The 19,725-nt window shown below is 43.3% G+C and overlaps 1 protein-coding gene across 1 annotated transcript in view; it reads left to right on the top strand.

Annotated features, from left to right (window-relative positions):
- Positions 1–19,725, top strand: part of lasp1 (LIM and SH3 protein 1) — a 33,221-nt gene that overhangs the window by 4,710 nt on the left and 8,786 nt on the right. The window contains exons 2-3 of the mRNA XM_033971494.2: positions 6,179–6,273; positions 16,011–16,095. Coding sequence (XP_033827385.1) covers positions 6,179–6,273; positions 16,011–16,095 — 180 coding nt within the window. The remainder of the gene's footprint in view (positions 1–6,178; positions 6,274–16,010; positions 16,096–19,725) is intronic.

The following is a 19,725-nucleotide window of genomic DNA, read 5'->3' as shown; positions in this document are numbered from 1 at the left end:
GTGGGCTTGCTTATTGCCCCACAGCTCAGGCACATTGTGTTGGCGTTCACCACGGTGAATGATAGACCTGTCCCCCCCACCTTCGGGTCGGGGACAGGTCTCTCACTGTTGTCGGCTTACAGACCAAACAGCAGTGCAGAATTCTTCTATGGAGACTCCGTTGTTCTCCTGCGTGACTTTAGTGACCGTGTGGGCAACGACAGTGACACTTGGAGGGGCGTGATTGGGAAGAACTGCCTCCCTGATCTGAAACTGAGTGGTGTTCTGTTATAGGACTTCTGTGCTAGTCACAGTTTATCCATAACAAACACCACATTGGAGCACAAGTGTGTCCATCAGTGCACGTGGCACCAGGACACCCTAGGTTGGAGGTTGATGATCTACTTTGTTGTCGTGTTATCTGACCTTTGGCTGCGTGTTGGATCCACTGGCGGAGGAGGAAGCCAGACAGACCTGGCAGGCCAAAGCGTACTGTTAGGGTCTGTTGGGAACATCTGGCGGAGCCCTCTGTCAAGGGGTTCTTCAACTCACACCTCCGGGTGAGCTACTCACAGATCAATCAATCAAACTTTATTTCTATAGCACCTTCCAACAACCAAAGCTGACCAAAGTGCTGTACAACATTAAAAACAAGATTAAAAACAATAAATATCATACAATCCCGGGGGAGGTTGAAGACAGATTCCGAGTGGGCCAGGTTCTCCATCTCTATTGTTGATACGACCACAGCTATGAGCAGCCGCAAAGTCTGCGTTGCTTGTCATGGTGGCAACCCCCAAACCCAGTAGTGGACACCGGAAGTAAGGGAGGCTGAAGGAGTCCTATCGAGCCTTGTTGGCTGGTGGGACTCCTGAGGCAGCTGACGAGTATGTGCGGGCCAAACGTGGTTGCCGAGGCAAAAATTTAGGGTTGGGAGAAGTTCGAAGAGGCCATGGAGAAGGACAATTGGATGGCCTCAAAGAAGTTCTGGCAAATTTTCCGGCGCCTCAGGAGGGGAAGTAGCGCTTTACCACTGTAGTGCTTTAACACTGTGTACAGTGCAGGCAGAAAGCTGCTGACCTCAACTGGGGATGTTGTTGGACGGTGGAAGGAATACTATCACGTCTTCCGAGGAGGAAGCAGAGACTGGGCACCCTGAGGCGGCCTCGTCCATCTGCCTGGCTGAAGTCACTGAGGTGGTTGGCAAGCTCTTCAGTGGCAAGGGGGTGGATGAGATCCGTCCGAGTACCTTAGGTCTCTGGATGTTGTAGGGCTGTCTTAGCTGACACGTCTCTGCAACATCGCATAGCAGTCGGGGACAGTACTGCTGTCAAACTTCAGATTCAAGAGGAGCAGTCCAGTTTTCTTCCCGGTCATGGAACACTTGACCAGCTCTACACTCTCCATCCTCCGTCCTCAAGTGTTCATGGGGGTTTGCCCAACCATTCCACATGGGTTTTGTAGATCTGGAGAAGGCATTTGACCGTGTCCCTTGTGGTACCCTTTAGGGGTGCTTTGAGAGTATGGGGTCCGGGGCCGTTGATAAGGGCTGTCCGGTCCCTGTATGACGGGAGCAGGAGCTGTGTTCGCTTTGTTGGAAGTAAGTCAGACCTGTTCCCAGTGCATGTTGGACTCTACCAGGGCTACCCTTTGTCATTGGTTCTGTTCATTGTATTTATGGACAGAATTTTTAGGTGCAGTGAGGGGCCAGAGGGGGTCCGGTTCGGGAACCACAGGATCTCATCTCTGCTGTTTGCAGATGATGTTGTCCTGATGGCTTCATCGAGCTAGGACCTCCAGCAGGCGCTGGGGTGGTTTGCAGCTGAGTGTGAAGCGGCTTGAATGAGAATCAGCTCCTCCAAATCCGAGGCCATGGTGCTCGACTGGAAAAGGGTGGCTTGCCCTCTTCGGGTGGGTGGGGAGTCTCTGTCTGAAGTAAGGGAAGAATGGAGCGCAAGACTAAGAGGAGGATCAGTGCAGCATCTGCAGTGATGCGGCTGCTGTATCCGTCCGTTGTGGTGAATCTGTAACAAACTGGTTTTGTAAATGACCCGTGTAAAGGCCTCACTGTTTCACAAACTGAAATGTCAATAACGGCGTCGGGTTTAGATTTGAATAATTATCATTTTATTCATTCAGTTCATTTTATTTTGAAGCTTTAAGACTTTCTGTTATGCATTTTAATAAACTACAGATCTGTAAATTTTGACCGGACTCAAGGCCTCCGTGTTCTGGACTCGAGGCCTCACGTCCTCTCGTGTCTCACATAGCGGGACCTCCTCTTGCTGTTAATAGCTTCACTCTATTAATGAGCTTTGTCTCATTAAGCTAAATGCTAGCATAGCCTGCATTATCTGGCTTAGCATGTTCAAATCCAGGTCAGACACTAGAAACACGTCTCGGTGTGAGGAGGTAATTAACCTTTTTCTTCATTAGCAAACGCCAGATGTGGGATTAAAACAAATGACCCATTTTAAAAACTCAGATCTGCAGCATGAAAAGTCAGTCCTAAACATAGACTGTTTATATAAATGGACATAGCTAACTTGCTAGCCACCGCGTTCCAAACAGGAAGTGATCATGGGCACACTTCGTCGACTCTGCCTCCAATTCACTTTCTATGTAAAAACTGTGCCCCCTCTCTCAGGAACCGCTGCTGTCAGACTCGCCATTTTGGTCTTAAAATGTTTGTATTAACCCTACATGAAATTAATAACAAATAAATCAGGGGCCTTCTTTCCTCGAGGTCACTTCCATTAGCGGTATCAACAGGTTTGATTGACAGTGTTGCTAAGCACCGCTGGTTTAGCATGGAAGGGGCATTACCTTCAACAGCCTTGCTCCACATTGGCTCTTTGGTTGCTATGATACTCATGGTTAGAATTCCAAATATGGAACTCTGCTCCGAATGGTCCCCTATAACTGTTCTAGCCTCGATGAGCTGAATGCTGTGGTGACATCACACTCACTTAGTCACTTCTTTACACAGTCTATGGTCCTACAATGGAGCTGCATATGAACCTTGACAGATCAGGGTCCGGACCCTGACCATGATCTGACCCTGATGATGTTGTCCTGAGAATAGAGAATGTTGAGAATAGAGCTGTGAGTTTTTCTGAGCCTAAGGCTCAGAAAAACTCAGACTTTCTTTTGTAGTTACTTTAGTCTAAAGTTGATGAGAATAGAGCTAAGTCCATTTTTAGATGAGACGACAAGCGGCGGCAACAAAACCACCGCGAGAAACAAATGAGCTGAGTCAAAGTGTCACCACAGCCAACAGCCGAACACGAGGATGTGCATGCGGGCGTGCACGAGGATGTGCATGAGGGCGTGCACGAGGATGTGCATGAGGGTGTGCACGAGGATGTGCATGAGGGCGTGCACGAGGATGTGCATGAGGTCCGGCTCAGAGCCTAAGAGTAACCTACAGATGAGTTTCGTTAAAGTCATGAGTGTGATGGTCTCAAGGTCTGACCTCTGTGTTGGTCAGACTAAAGAGCAGCTCTGACCAAACCCTGTGTTTCTCCACATGATCTAGTTTGAATTTAGTACAAACCACAGACTGTATAAAGAAGTGACTGAGTGAGTGTGATGTCACCACAGCTTCAGCTCCAAATGAAGCTCATTGAGGCAGTTGGAAACTGAGTATCTTAGCAACCAAAGAGCCAATCAGGAGCTAGGCTGTTGAAGGTAATGCCCCTTCCCACCCACATTGCTGGTTTAGCAGGGAGTGGGCGCTTAGCAACACTGTCAGTCAAACCTGTTGCTAACGCTAGCAGAAGCAACCTCGGGGAAAGAAGGTTACAGAGAGAGATGACAGTTTTTACACAGAAAGTGAATTGAAGCCAGAGTCACTTTCTGTTTGGAAATAGACAGAGTTGACCTGCTACGTCCAGTCTATGGTACAAACTTATTCAGGACGTGTTTAGTACACACTTGGTTGTTGGTGGCACCTCTGTCTCTGAAATGTTTAAATTAAGCTTTACATTTTCTTGATACAGATTTGGATGTCGGTCATTTGGGCGTCTGGTGGAGACTTCAGGCCGATGCGTGAAAAAAGTCTCTGCTAATTATAAAACATTAAACTAACAGAACTAGAACGCCCTGTGTAAATGAATAACCCAGATGTGGGTCACTTTGGACTGACACGACTCCAGTAGTTTCACTATTGTATGTTTCAGTATGTACAACCCCAGTTCCAATGAAGTTGGAAAAAAAAATAAAAATAAAATGAATTGAAGTTGGGACGCTGTGTAAAACTTAAAAAAATACAGAATACAATGATTTGCAAATCCTTTTCAACCTATATTGAATAAACTACAAATATATGATATTTAATGTTTAAACTGAAACTTTATTTTTATGCAAATATTCACTCATTTTCAATTTTATGCCTGCACGTTCCAATAAAGCTGGGCCAGGGGCATGTTTACCACTGTTACTAGCGCAAACCCAGCATCTGTGATGGTATGTAACAATCTGTATGGTCCTTTTCCTCTTTGGCCCTCAGGACACGACGTCCATGTTTTCCAAAAACAATCTGAAATGCGGACTTGTCAGACCACAGCACTCTTTTACACTTTGCATCAGGCTTTCGCGTTGCGTGGTATTTTTAACTTGCACTTTGAGGTGTAGCGACGAACTGTGTTAACTGACAATGGTTTCCTGAAGTGTTTCTGAGCCCATGTGGTAATATCCTTTACACATTCATGTCTTTTTTTTGAAAAACAGTACCGCCTGAGGGATCGAAGGTCATGGGCATTCAGTGTTGGTTTTTGGCCTTGCTGCTTACGTGCAGAGATTTTTCCAGATTCTCTGAATCTTTTGATATTATCACGCAGTTGTTGAAAGTGGTGAATCTCGCCCCATCCTTGCTTGTGAATGACTGAACCCTTCAGAGATGCTCTTTTTATACCCAAACATGACACTCACCTGTTTCCAATTAACCCGTTCATCCGTGGAATGGTCCAAACGGGTGTATTTTAAGCATTCCTCAACTTTCCCATTATTTTGTTGCCCCTGTCCCAGCTTTACTGGAACATGTTGCAGGCATCAAATTGAAAATGAGTGAATATTTGCATAAAAACAATAAAGTTTATTAGTTTGAACATTAAATATAATGTCTTTGTAGTTTATTCAGTTCAATATAGGTTGAAAAGGATTTGCAAATCATTGTATTTTGTTTTATACAGCGTCCCAGCTTCATTGGAATTGGGGTTTTATGTGATGTATCTAAGTTGGAGATGGGCTGATATGTCGATAAAATATTTGCTCTTTTTAGTGTATGGGTTATTGGCCTTAAATCTCCAGAGGGCGACCTGCTGCATAAAGAATCCGCACAAAACTCTATTTGAACATGTAAGTGTGAGGAGCCGCACTGAATGTGATCCAGACTCAGGTTTGTGTAAAAGAATCTCCATGAAAAATCCCACATCGCTCCACATCTCTGCTTAGTCCTAGACTCAGTCCCAGACTCATCCCAGTGACTCTCCTCCTCTCCTCTCCAGTGACTCTTGTGAGTCCATCAGAGCGGTCCGCCCTGTGGTCGTCAGTCCATCAGAGCGGTCCGCCCTGTGGTCGTCAGTCCATCAGAGCGGTCACCCCTGTGTTCACTTCCGGATCCGTGAACTTTATTCAAAAAGAGGAAGCCTTTCTTACAACATGCAAATATGTCACTCATTTGTTTTGTAGTGTTTGACTTCCACACGGGTCACAACACAAAAACAGCAAACTCCATTTCCATACTAAATGGTCTCTATTCTGATCCCGATACCACGATGATAAAAACAGTCTTTCCACATTAAATGGTCCATTCCCATGTGGCCTTACCTCGGTGCGCTCGACCTCGGTGCGCTCGACCTCGGTGCGCTCGACCTCGGTGCGCTCGACCTCGGTGCGCTCGACCTCGGTGCGCTCGACCTCGGTGCGATCTTGGTGAAAATTCCTTGGTCCAGTTCTATGGGCGGAGCCAGAGCCACTTGTAGTAGAAATACTTGTTCTTCAGGTGGTTGTTTAGCCACACCTGTAACAGAATAAATGCAACATAGATATGTGCAGTGCATTCCGAGCATAGTAATATCTCCATGGAGATAAGCAGGCAGCAGAACCCCCTCCTGAACATGCTCCCACTCTAAAGCTGTACCATAGAACTTTTCAGGTCTGTCGCTTATTACTTATTCTGTTTTGGGTTTTTTTTCAGTTCTGGCATAAATCCTGCTTCACCTGCGAGGTTTGCCAAATGGCTCTAAACATGAGGAACTACAAAGGCTTCAACAAGAGACCCTACTGCAACGCGTAAGTCTCGACACACATGAGCCGCACTGGCTTTAAACATGTGTAAACTGTGTGAGGTTATGTGTTTTAGTCCCACAAGCTTAATGTTTAATCTGCTCAAAAGCATAAATCTGCAGTATGTTTAAGTTCTTCTAGTTTTTCCTGGTGTTTAAACAGTTTGTTTCATTTCAGTTGCTTCTCTCTGTTTGACTGTTAAAATTAGAGATGCACCGATCGATCTTTTCCTGTTTTGATACTGATTTCGATATCATAGCTTTAAGTATCAGCCAATACTCGATATCAACCGTAGGGATGGGACGATATACGATAATATTGTTAATCGCGATAAATAAGGTCCGCAATTAATCGTTCGTGGCATTTTTTAATAATCGCGATCATCGCGCATGATTATAATCGCCTTTATGGCACCACACTGCCTCATGTTTCCAGTTCCAATACAACGTTTAGATGTTAGTTTGTGGTGTTTGCCCACTCTGACATAAGCACAGAAGCTACAAGTGTCATTGCTATCTGTCTGAACTATATTCTGTCAGATATCAACAATAAACAAAGTCTGATCCGTAACTCTCCACAGGAACGTACCAGTGCGCGCCTCACCCGTGCGCACAGATGAGATGCTAATGTGTGTACATCTTATATTTTTACCTACAATAATGCAAACTGCAGAATAAAACAACACCTTTTAAACAATAGACAAATTAAGTCTAAGTCATACAGCTGAACACAAATGTGTCAGAGCACATGGTCCGAATGTGCACTATGTGCACAGAAGCAAAGCTAACGATTATACACGGTGTATTTTACCTACAATTAAGTCAATAGCAGAATAAACCACGCTTGCCGATCGAGAACAGCATCCAATCCATCAAAAAATAAGGTCCTTTACTCCTGAGTCCACTGTGGGATCTTTACTCTTTGCCAGGTCAGAGATGCCTCTAGTTTAACTGGTACAAACATCCACAGTGTCCTCGATCACGTCCTCCCTTTGGTTTGTCCGCTTCGTCATGTTTAAAACGCAAAACGGTGCGTAAAATGCGCCATTATGCACACATTTCTGCATCCACTCGTTTCCCAATTCACCAAAGTGCCTTAATTAAAAAAATTAAGTGTTCGTCGACGGGCACTTGCGTCACTTCCGTCGCAACAAGGACCGGTCCATTTCGGCAGTATGGCATTGAGGAGCACACATTTTCTTCCGGGTACGTCTGTTTACGGAAAACCATGCCATGTGATACATCATCCTGTCCCGCTGCTCATTGGCTGTAAGGGGAAAACATCACTAAAAGTGTGTGATGTAATTGGTTGATTCTACAAGGGGAAGAGTGGGGTGTAAACTTTCAGTCATCTGTAGCACTGATTCGCTGTCTGCGGCCTCAGTAACCCAGAACCCCCACCTTATTGGCCAACACTGGTGTCAATCACAAGCTAACACGTGTGTTTAGCACTGGGGAACAAAGTTGGTGCTGTCAGAAGTTTATTATGCCTGAAATCGACAAAAGAAATACAAAGAAGTGACGGAGCAGATTTCATATTTGGAGTACTTTCCTGCAGCAGATTGGATATGGAGGATCTTATTTTGTGGACATAATTTCTTGACTGGATTATATTCTCTGGACCTTTACGGAACAAATGAGACCAACTTTGTGTAAATATGTTGACGTTTGACAGAACCAGAGCGCTCAATGGTAAGTGAAGTCCAGATTCACACTTTGTGACTTTCCTGTAAAAACGTCTTTCCTGTCAGCACTGTGGTGATTGCAGGTGAAAATGGTTTGCATATCCAGAAAGACGAGTGGCGCAGCTTTCATTTGATGTGTAGATTGTTTGTGTGGGTGATGCAGAAGTGTATGTACATTGCTGTAAAGTTGTAAAGTAGGCCCGGGCCGTCGGAACGTTAACAGGTTAATAATTATCGCGATAATATCGTTAATCGCGATTATTTTGGCCACGATAATCGTGAGTCTAAAATTTAATATCGTCCCATCCCTAATCAACCGAAACGGGGGCTGAAAACCGATTTTATTTACTTATAACAGAATGAACATAACACAAAACTGACCCAGATGTTTGTATAAATGAAAGTTCAAACAGTCGTTGCATCAGAGATAAAAACAGCTCCACAAAGTTGTTCTGAGACTTTCTGGTCTAACGTTAACCTGTAAAAGTTTCATTACATCAAATTATTTGTCCAACAGGATATCGGCTGAACCGATATTTGGAAGTTGATATCTGACCCAATAAATTTTTCATTATCAACCATGGACTGTATATATAAATGAACATGGCTAACCTGCTAACCACCACGTTCCAAACAGGAAGTGATCATGGGCGCACTTCTGGCTCCATCGTTCCGGCTCAATTCACTTTCTGTGTAAAAACTGTGTCCGCTCTCTCTGCAGCTGCTGCTGTCAGACTCGTCATTTGGGTCTTAAAATTTTTATTACGGTGTTTGTAACTTAAGATATGAACATTTAATAACAGACAAATCGGGGGCCTTCTTTCCCCGGGGCCGCTCCTGGTAGAGTTAGCAACAGGTTTGATTTTCAGTGTTGCTAAGCGCCCACCCCCTGCTAAACCAGTGGTGCAGGTGGGAAGGGGCATTACCTCACTCCAGATTGGGTCTTTGGTTGCTATGATACTCACGGTCAGAATTCTGCTCCAGATTCTGCTCCTATAACTGCTCTAGCCTCGATGAGCTTCATTTGGAGCTGAACACTCACTCAGTCACTTCTTCAGTCTATGGTCTAAGTAGGATATTGACTGAACCAATATTTGGAAGCCGATGTCTGATCTAGCACATTTTTCTGGATCAGTGTCGACACCAGAAGCGGTTCAGTGATGAAGACGACAAAGATGATGATGACGAAGATGACGACGTGACAATGATGTGATATGAACCTCGTCGTTTGGAGCTATGTTTGTATTTTTCTGTTCAGTTTTTATGACTCAGCTGGAGACACCTTGGCACATCTGTTGGTTTACCAAATGATTATCATCATGACATATCTGCGTTTACTTGAGTAATTACAGAGCTGTGGGCATGGATAGGGGGTAGGTGAAAATAGCAATTTTCAGAACAGTTAAGCCTCAAATGCAGGGCAGTCCTTGATTTACTCAAACACAACCTAACACAAACACAAATGCATGAATCAACTCTGATGTGAAGAACCCTGAAATACAGCTGAGTCACCGCCAACGACGTTGGATCCGTTAAAATGATGTCTGGACAAACTGATAAATCCTGATCTTTTATGATTATTTTTTAGAACCAATCAGAGATAAGAACTATAGAGACTCAAGCTCAACAGGGCCGAGGGATCATTATGTTATAATTTACACAACACAATATTCAACTAACTAAAAGAAACAAGTCCGCGTTAGAAAACTGTGGTGTCCAATGGGAGCTGATGTCGCCGTAAACATCAACACAACAAATCGCCGCATGCTGTGGCGTCACAGTGGCCGCATACCAGTGGAGGTGAAAACGGGGGTTGATCGACAAAATGCTCTCGTCCCTCTCGTCGCTCTGGTCACTCTCCTCCCTCTTGTCCCTCTGGTGGCTCTAGTCACTCTCCTCCCTCTCCTCACTCTGGTCCCTCTGGTTGCTCTGGTCCTGCTTGTCCCTCTGGTCCCTCTGGTCGCTCTCATGGCCAGATCATTCTCCTGGTTTTGGGGGGGATCCCGTACACTCCCTCTGAGCTCTGTGTGGTTCATTGGCCAAGACTCATCCTGTCACTGCTCAGGAACTTCAGGAATTTCCTTTGTCAATGTAGGGGAGAAAAAAAAAAATAGGGAGGGAACAGGCATTTTCCCGAGGGGGCTGCTGTTTTTATGACGCTCCCAGCGCATTGTGGTCTATATTGACCGTTCTAGTGACCCACGCACTACTTTTCAAGGTGCATTGTGGGACATTTTAAGTGCACTACTTTTTTGACCAATTTGGCATTCGGACAGCACTACAAATGTGGTTTTATATTGAACCTCAAAATATGTCATGGTGGAAGTTTAATGCCACACTGTGGAACATTCCGGTGACTGGTCACATGGTGCACGTTTTGGTCCATAGAAGCATCACTTTGGCCTTTGACTCTCGTCCGGCAGAAGCTGCTTCTGCTTCAGGCCTGTTTATTGTGCCTCCTTCAGTTTGTTTAATCTTAAACCCAACTCCGTAAACTTCACCGTGAGAAGTTCCAGTTTTAGAGACTTTGGAAATATTTTTCTTCTGCAAGATAAATAGAACTGGTGTGTGTCCCGGTGCCATAGACTGACCAGTCTTAATGGAGATACTTCCTGTATTAAAGATACACCAATATCTTGTCTTCTTTGTGTATAGGATATTGGCCTGGTCTCCTGCCTGGGCCAATATTTGGGGCAGACTGCTTCTTAAATTTCTTTATTTTAACCCTTTACCGCGATGATGATGGCACAAACGAGATCACACAGCTCCATTTTGGGACATAGGACAAACTGTGGACGTCAAATCATTTACAAAAAAATTTTAAACTATAGTTGAATTATGCAGAGCAGTAAAATGGACAGGTGATATTTATATTGTTAAATCAAATCATTATTTTATGGGAAAATAATCTAAATCAGCCCAAAATTATCAGCAGATCATATCGGCGAGCCGCTCTGATTCTAAACAAACTATATTGTATTTGTATCGGCCATGAACAAACACATATTGGCTGATCTGTTTTGTGGAAAGTGAATTTTCCAAGCTGACCAAGACAATTCACCCGAGTATTTCATTTTATTTTGTGGTGCAATAAAAACGGGAGTTGGAGAGTTGACTGGGTTTTGCATAAACATTCTTACAGATGCCAGTTCTTTTCTCTGGAGCTGAAACATTGCAATCGCCTCGCGTATGCCGCCTCGCGTATGCCGCCTCGCGTATGCCGCCTCGCGTATGCCGCCTCGCGTATGCCCGCCTCGCGTATGCCCGCCTCGCGTATGCCCGCCTCGCGTATGCCCGCCTCGCGTATGCCCGCCTCGCGTATGCCCGCCTCGCGTATGCCGCCTCGCGTATGCCGCCTCGCGTATGCCGCCTCGCGTATGCCGCCTCGCGTATGCCGCCTCGCGTATGCCGCCTCGCGTATGCCACCAGCAGCTAAACTTGGGCTGGTGGGTTTGAGGTGTGAAGTAGTAGAAGGATTTTTGTTGAAACGGCTGAAGCTCTAAAGACACATGATTTATGTTTTGACTCTTGGAAACTCGCTCAATAAACCGTCACACAGGAGTCGTTCTGGTTCCTCATCTTGTTTCCTGGAAAGCATTTCAGAGTTCAGAGGTTCAGTATGGTGAGTTTCTATGGAGTCTGCATGTTTTGCCTGTGTTTTGGGGTTCAGTGTAGTGTGTTTTTTTTTAGAGTTTGAACCCCAAACACAGGCAGACCATGCAGTGGGGTGTGTTTCTTTGGAGTTTACATGTTCTGCCTGAGTTTGGGGTTCAATTTGGTGTATTTCTATGGAGGTTGCATGTTCTCCCATAGAAACACACCACACTGAACCCCAAACACAGGAAGTTGCATTTTCTCACCGTGTTTGGGGTTCAGTGTAGTATGTTTCTTTGGAGTTTGCATGTTCTGCCTGTGTTTGGGGTTCAAACTCCAAAGAAGCACACCACACTGAACCCCAAACACAGGCAGAACATGCAGTGGGGTGTGTTTCTTTGGAGTGTGCAAGTTTTTCCTGTGTGTTATTTATGAGCCAATAACCGTGCAAGTTTTTCAAGTCTGGCTGGATCTCATAAACAGGCTACATTTTTAAAATGTTTTGTCTGAAATGTGGAAATTCTTGTTATTTTAACAGCTCAAGGTAATGTTATTACCACATGACATCACAAGGTGGAACAGAGTGTTTTCAGTTTGAGAGAAGAACTCAGCCTAAATATGCAGAGTTTGTGTGTTAAACATGTGTGAATGAAACAAAACACAACTCCAGGTCTGTTTGTGATGAGGAAACAACATTAGAACAGATCAGAGAGTAGAGGAATATGGGCCTTTAATGGAAACCTGCACAGGAAGAACATGCAAACTGAAAGGCCCAAGAATTAAACCTTGTACCTTCTTGTGCTGTTTGCAACATAATGAGCCATGTTAAAGCTCGACTATGTCATTTTTCTGTTTTCTGCCTCCTGCTTGTCTCCATGCCGATGTTATTTGCTTTGCCTGAAATGTCAGTGTTTTTTAGGTTTAAAATATCACGTAGACAAATGTGCATTCTTACCCCAACAAAAGGCGAAGTTCAAATCTATCAACTGGACAAATTGTTGTAAGAGGGAAGACGTTTCACTGCTCATCCAAGCCGCTTCTTCAGTTCTGGGTCGGGCGTGTCTGTTTGTGGTTTCCTTTTTGGGAGCATCTTTGAAGTTGAAATGCCGCCTTTTCTCAGGCAGGGGGCGGTGTCACCAACCGACCTCCTGTGCTTCTGTGTCATGCTGTTTGAAATGAGTCTGTAAGAACCTGGAAGAGTCCAAAAAAGCACCTCAAAATGTTTAAGATGTAACAATACATTTTTGTATTGTTACCTTGAACAGCCTCGCTCCTGATTGGCTCTTTGGTTGCCATGATAGTCGTGGTCCGAATTCCACTGGGTTCCAAATCGTCACTATAACTGTTAGCATCGATGAGCCGAATGCTGTGGTGACGTCAGTCTGTTGTTCCTTTACAGTCTGTAGTTTACCTCCATCAGCCCAGTATATTCAGTGTTAAAAATGACATGAAGCACAAGTCTATAATAATAAAATAAAATGGTAATCTTTTTGTCAAAAGGACTTGAATGCAGCATGACCTGATGCTGGGCCCTGAACACATTTGACCTTAAACACATTTAGGGAGTTACTATATTAAAGCCACAGTATGTAACCTGGTTCTCAGCAGACTGATGTGCAGCTCTCTAAATAGTTACCAATCTGGGATGGGTCTCGCTGAAGGGATCGGAGCACGTACGAGGCCAACTGCGCAAGGCTAACTGTACGGTAGACTCTGGCACCTCTTTGTTCCATCGTGTTGTGAGCTCACGATGTGATGAGACCCCGTGATTCTCAGCCCTAGAACACTTCATATTATTGAGATGATTTTATATGAGTCCATCAAAAACATTTGAAATCAGTAAAAACTGGTGTTATCATAAGTCTTAAAGGGCCATATTCCTCTACTCCCTGATCTGTTCTAATGTTGTTTCCTCATCACAAACAGACCTGGAGTTGTGTTTTGTTTCATTCACACATGTTTAACACACAAACTCTGCATCTTTAGGCTGAGTTCTTCTCTCAAACTGAAAACACTCTGTTCCACCTTGTGATGTCATCATGTGGTAATACCGGAAGTGCTCCACTGTGTTTTTAAACTCCACACATCTTCACTAGAATCATTTGGATCATTTCAGTCCTGGAATTGTTGATCTCTACTGAACTAAAGGTAAAAGGAGCTGTTAACATGAAAACTACCACTTCACGACATCACAAGGTGGAACAGAGCGTTTTGAGCTTTGGAGATGTAGACAGACTAATAATAAAGTGTTACTCAAACATGTGTGAATGAAACAAAATACAATGAGGTCTGTTTTTTTGAGAAGGACATCAGAACATGGCTTCCTCCCGGTGCTAGTCCCATGTTTTCTGTGATTATGTGTGTTCTTCCCGGAGGCTTTGTTTTTGAGGTCACCCCTCCCCTCCCCCCGCCACCCCTCTTCTGCCCCCAGCCCTCCTCTCCCCCCTCCTCTCTTCTGCCCCTGGGCAAACTTGAGTCTGAAGGAGGTCTGCTCAGAGCACTGACCCTCTGCAGATCTCCATCTCACACAGACTCTTCACACCATTGACTTTGGTTTAGATCAATGAGCGACAGGAGCAGACCTGTGTGTGGTACTTCAGACATATTACAGACATATTGAACTTTTACCCACTGGGATTGAAGATCAGCACCAATATTGAACATTTTAATGGATCTGATATTGGTTCAGTCAATATCACATTTTGGTTTATAAACTGGTGATTTACTGGACGCTGTGGCCTATAACGTCTCATAATATTAAACAGAACTGTTCTGTTACAAAACACATCTGGATAATTTTTACTTTGTACTGTTTGTGTTTAAAGGAAATAAAGTCATTTTTCAATCTCTGCATTGTCTATATCAGGCATTGGCCGATATTTAAAGCCAGTATCGAAGTATTGGTATCGAAACAGAAAACACTGCACCGGTGCGTACCTAACGCTGTCTGTTTTAAAGCGTTTACAAATGACACTGAAGGATAACACTGGTTTGATTTTATAAGACATTCTGTTGGATGAGAACCATATAAAAGCATCTATAATCAACAGTTTTTTTGTCCATACACAAAGGTGAGAACCATGTGGAAAGAAGTGCCTGTGAATATGTTTAATATATGAGTGAGAAGGCAGGGTGGCGGCAAGGGGGCGGGGCTAAAAGTTCAAACTGTTCACATGATTCAAAGTGGAGGACGGACCCTTTCAAGTGTTTACAGCATCTGTTGAACCACTGGAAACGAGACGTATGTCACTTTTATTGCCTGGATTGTTCCACAGTATGGCATTAAATCTGTCTGAAGACGAGCAGGGAACGCCATGAGCGGCAGATCAGAGGGAGTTTTAGCAGTAAAAGCACTTCTAATGCAAAGATTGATAATGCCACACTGTGGAGCATTCCCGTTAAAGCAGTAACATCTGTCCTTTTAATGCCCCACACCATAAAAGTTCCATAGTGCTCCTTTACCTTTGATTGTGTTGTCATGGCCACACTGTATGTTGTGATTTGTTTCAGGTCGTCTGGTTCTGGGGCTGCCGAGAGATTTCCCACAATTCATTGAGAATCAGAGCCATGACCCATGACATCATTCTCCTGCTGTGTCTGTCTGTGTGGGACGCCCTTAAACTTTGGCATTTCATCCGGGGGCGGGACTTAACGTTCTCTTGCAACCGTGGCAACACACTTTTAAAGAGTTTTTTCACATATTTAATTTAGACTAAAATCATAACAAAAAACTTTTCACCGATGCATCAGAGGCTCTTTATGAACATAGAATATATAAAGAATACATAAAGTACAGTCCGTGGTTATGTATAAAGAAAATATAGAGTGTATATATAGGATAATATATAGGAATATAAATAAGGTTAGAGGAATAAGATTATAAATAAAGTATTTCTCTGTATTTACAGATCACAGAAATACTGCAGATGTGTCTGTTTCTTAAACGGCACACTGCAGGTAGTTTTGATTGACATGGACCGCTAAGCCCCGCCCTCGACGGAATGCCAAGCGTTTAGGGTGTCCCTGTGTGACTTGTGTGCTGTCCTATGTGCACGTACTCTTATTCCTATAGGACTGTGTGTGTTCATTTTAACATGGTTTAAACCTCACAGAGTCCATTTTGTTTGTGCACATGTGTGTATATGTGTTTGTGCATGTGTTCATTATAACTTGGTTTAAACCTCACAGAGTCCATTTTGTGTGCTACAGGAGCGTTTTAAGTGAAGCTTGTGCTTGTCCCTCACACACATCTTACCTCATTCACAGCCTGCACCTCATGTTTTCAGAGTCCTGGGTTTGCACTAACAAAGAGTGTTTTCAGCCCCCGGCCCAATTCACGTAACAGCAGCTCGTTTGGGGCTGCAGACATGTGTGGCTTGTGTTTTGAAACTAGATTTAAATGACTCAAACTGTATTTAGTGTTTGATAAATGTGTAATAAAACCATGTTTGTGTGTTTGTTGCAGACACTACCCCAGCGCAACATTCACTGTGGTGGCCGACACTCCAGAGAACCTTCGTCTTAAAGCCCAGTCTGAGAAACAGAGCACGGTAACACTCCCATCTTTCACGCCGTTTCATCTGCTTCAGCTCACGTTATACTGTTTATTCAGTCCTATTTCAGCCCTTTTTGAATCCTGTTTGAGTCCCGGGCTGGGTCCTGATATAAGTTAGCTTGCGTTTATATCAGGTCATAGTTAGCTTGTGTGTATATCAGGTCATAGTTAGCTTGTGTTTATATCAGGTCATACTTAGCTTGTGTTTATATCAGGTCATAGTTAGCTTGTGTTTATATCAGGTCATAGTTAGCTTGTGTTTATATCAGGTCATAGTTAGCTTGTGTGTATATCAGGTCATAGTTAGCTTGTGCGTATATCAGGTCATAGTTAGCTTCTGTTTATATCAGGTCATAGTTAGCTTGTGCGTATATCAGGTCATAGTTAGCTTGTGCGTATATCAGGTCATAGTTAGCTTGTGCGTATATCAGGTCATAGTTAGCTTCTGCGTATATCAGGTCATAGTTAGCTTCTGCGTATATCAGGTCATAGTTAGCTTCTGTTTATATCAGGTCATAGTTAGCTTGTGTTTATATCAGGCCATAGTTAGCTTGTGCTTATATCAGGTCATACTTAGCTTGTGTTTATATCAGGTCATACTTAGCTTGTGTTTATATCAGGTCATACTTAGCTTGTGTTTATATCAGGTCATACTTAGCTTGTGCGTATATCATGTCATAGTTAGCTTTTGCGTATATCAGGTCATAGTTAGCTTGTGTTTATATCAGGTCATAGTTAGCTTGTGTGTATATCAGGTCATAGTTAGCTTGTGTTTATATCAGGTCATACTTAGCTTGTGTTTATATCAGGTCATAGTTAGCTTGTGTTTATATCAGGTCATAGTTAGCTTGTGTTTATATCAGGTCATAGTTAGCTTGTGTGTATATCAGGTCATAGTTAGCTTGTGCGTATATCAGGTCATAGTTAGCTTCTGTTTATATCAGGTCATAGTTAGCTTGTGCGTATATCAGGTCATAGTTAGCTTGTGCGTATATCAGGTCATAGTTAGCTTGTGCGTATATCAGGTCATAGTTAGCTTCTGCGTATATCAGGTCATAGTTAGCTTCTGCGTATATCAGGTCATAGTTAGCTTCTGTTTATATCAGGTCATAGTTAGCTTGTGTTTATATCAGGCCATAGTTAGCTTGTGCTTATATCAGGTCATACTTAGCTTGTGTTTATATCAGGTCATACTTAGCTTGTGTTTATATCAGGTCATACTTAGCTTGTGTTTATATCAGGTCATACTTAGCTTGTGCGTATATCATGTCATAGTTAGCTTGTGCGTATATCATGTCATAGTTAGCTTTTGCGTATATCAGGTCATAGTTAGCTTGTGTTTATATCAGGTCATAGTTAGCTTGTGTTTATATCAGGTCATAGTTAGCTTGTGCGTATATCAGGTCATAGTTAGCTTGTGCGTATATCAGGTCATAGTTAGCTTGTGCGTATATCAGGTCATAGTTAGCTTGTGCGTATATCAGGTCATAGTTAGCTTGTGCGTATATCAGGTCATAGTTAGCTTGTGCGTATATCAGGTCATAGTTAGCTTGTGCGTATATCAGGTCATTGTTAGCTTGTGCGTATATCATGTCATTGTTAGCTTGTGCGTATATCAGGTCATAGTTAGCTTGTGCGTATATCAGGTCATAGTTAGCTTGTGCGTATATCAGGTCATAGTTAGCTTGTGCGTATATCATGTCATTGTTAGCTTGTGCGTATATCAGGTCATAGTTAGCTTGTGCGTATATCAGGTCATAGTTAGCTTGTGCGTATATCAGGTCATAGTTAGCTTGTGCGTATATCATGTCATTGTTAGCTTGTGCGTATATCATGTCATAGTTAGCTTGTGCGTATATCATGTCATTGTTAGCTTGTGCGTATATCAGGTCATAGTTAGCTTGTGCGTATATCATGTCATTGTTAGCTTGTGCGTATATCATGTCATTGTTAGCTTGTGCGTATATCATGTCATTGTTAGCTTGTGCGTATATCATGTCATTGTTAGCTTGTGCGTATATCATGTCATAGTTAGCTTGTGCGTATATCATGTCATAGTTAGCTTGTGCGTATATCATGTCATTGTTAGCTTGTGCGTATATCATGTCATAGTTAGCTTGTGTGTACAGTGTTCCCTCGTTTAATGCGTGGGTATGTTCCTAAACGAAATCTGCGAAGTAGAATTTATATTTATTTTTTTAACAATTATTATATATATTTTAAAGCTGTAAAACCCCTCACTACACACTTCATACACTTTTTTCAGATATTCATTAACATTTTCTCACATTTCTCTCTTGTTTAAACACTCTCAAAGTTCAAACGTTTGTAGATAAAAAAATTTAAAAAGCACAATATTATAGAGCGAAACCAAATACTATACTATAAATAAAAATGACAGCTTTAAGAAATACTGTAACAAATTTTATTTCAATGATCAACCTACAAGGTTGGCCACATAAGAAATTATTAATAGTGACTCACACATATTTCGCAATTCCTCTGACTGCGCCTCTTTGTCCTGGCGCCGCTCCGCTGTAATGTCCTGTAGTGTTTTTATGCCTGCAGTCACTGATCCTCAAAGCTCAAGCAGACTCTATCCACATGATGGTTACAACCTTTTTTGCATCCTTGCTAAAACCTATTGCTGTTGTCGACCTTATGCTATTTTCCTCCTTCCTTTTGGCAAGTTTACATGCAAAGTCTCTAGTGGACATGTGTCTTGTCCACTTTCTGCAGCGCGTTTTCAAGCGTCAGAACAGTGCTAATCTGGCATTGACGCGGCAGGTCTTGAGTGTTCGCTCTGTTCACGTGTCCAAAAGTTGAAGCTGAACTTTTTGCCATTTGATGCACAGCATCACCCAATCAGAGAGTACACTCATTATCCAGAACAAGTAGAAAGACATCAGCCACAAACTAGTGGCATCTTAATTATGCCGGGCGCACTGGCTAGCATAAAGGCTAATCCCAGCTGGATACAGACAGAGCAGATCACCTCCACTGATGGTTTTTATGTAATACACTAAAGTCACTCTTCAAGCTGGTCTGCAGTGTTCACAAAGACACAGGCAAAAACAAAACATCCAAAGGCACTTGCAGAGACTGCAACGGATGCTGAGGACGCGCGTTAAGATGATGTGCATCCAGAGCGTACAAGAGACGCGTCGGAAGCATCAGCCCTCAAATGTAAAGGCGTCCAACGTGTTCTTCACGCCCTGGCGTTTCAGAGTCACACTGCTAGATTCAAACATTTATGTAAATTTGGCTGAACGCATTCTATACTGTCCAGGAGACACGGCACGTCCCTTAGCCAATCAGGACGCACAACACAATGTGCGGTCATACACTGTGCAGTTTTGCATGTTTTTTTGTTTTTTGTTTTTTTTTTTTACGCGATATAGCGAGGGAACACTGTATATCATGTCATAGTTAGCTTGTGTATATATCAGGTCATAGTTCGCTCGATTTACCAGTCAGTCTACGTTCCTACCCTCACCTGTGGTCTAGAGCTCTGGGTAATGACCGAAAGGACAAGATCGCGGATACTAGAGGCCGAAATGGGTTTCCTCTGCAGGGTGGCTGGGCGCTCCCTTAGAGATAGGGTGAGGAGCTCAGTCACACAGGA

The sequence above is a fragment of the Periophthalmus magnuspinnatus genome, chromosome 8, assembly GCF_009829125.3.
Source record: "Periophthalmus magnuspinnatus isolate fPerMag1 chromosome 8, fPerMag1.2.pri, whole genome shotgun sequence".
NCBI classification, from domain to species: Eukaryota; Metazoa; Chordata; class Actinopteri; order Gobiiformes; family Gobiidae; genus Periophthalmus; species Periophthalmus magnuspinnatus.
This window is presented reverse-complemented; position numbering and strand designations above follow the sequence as displayed.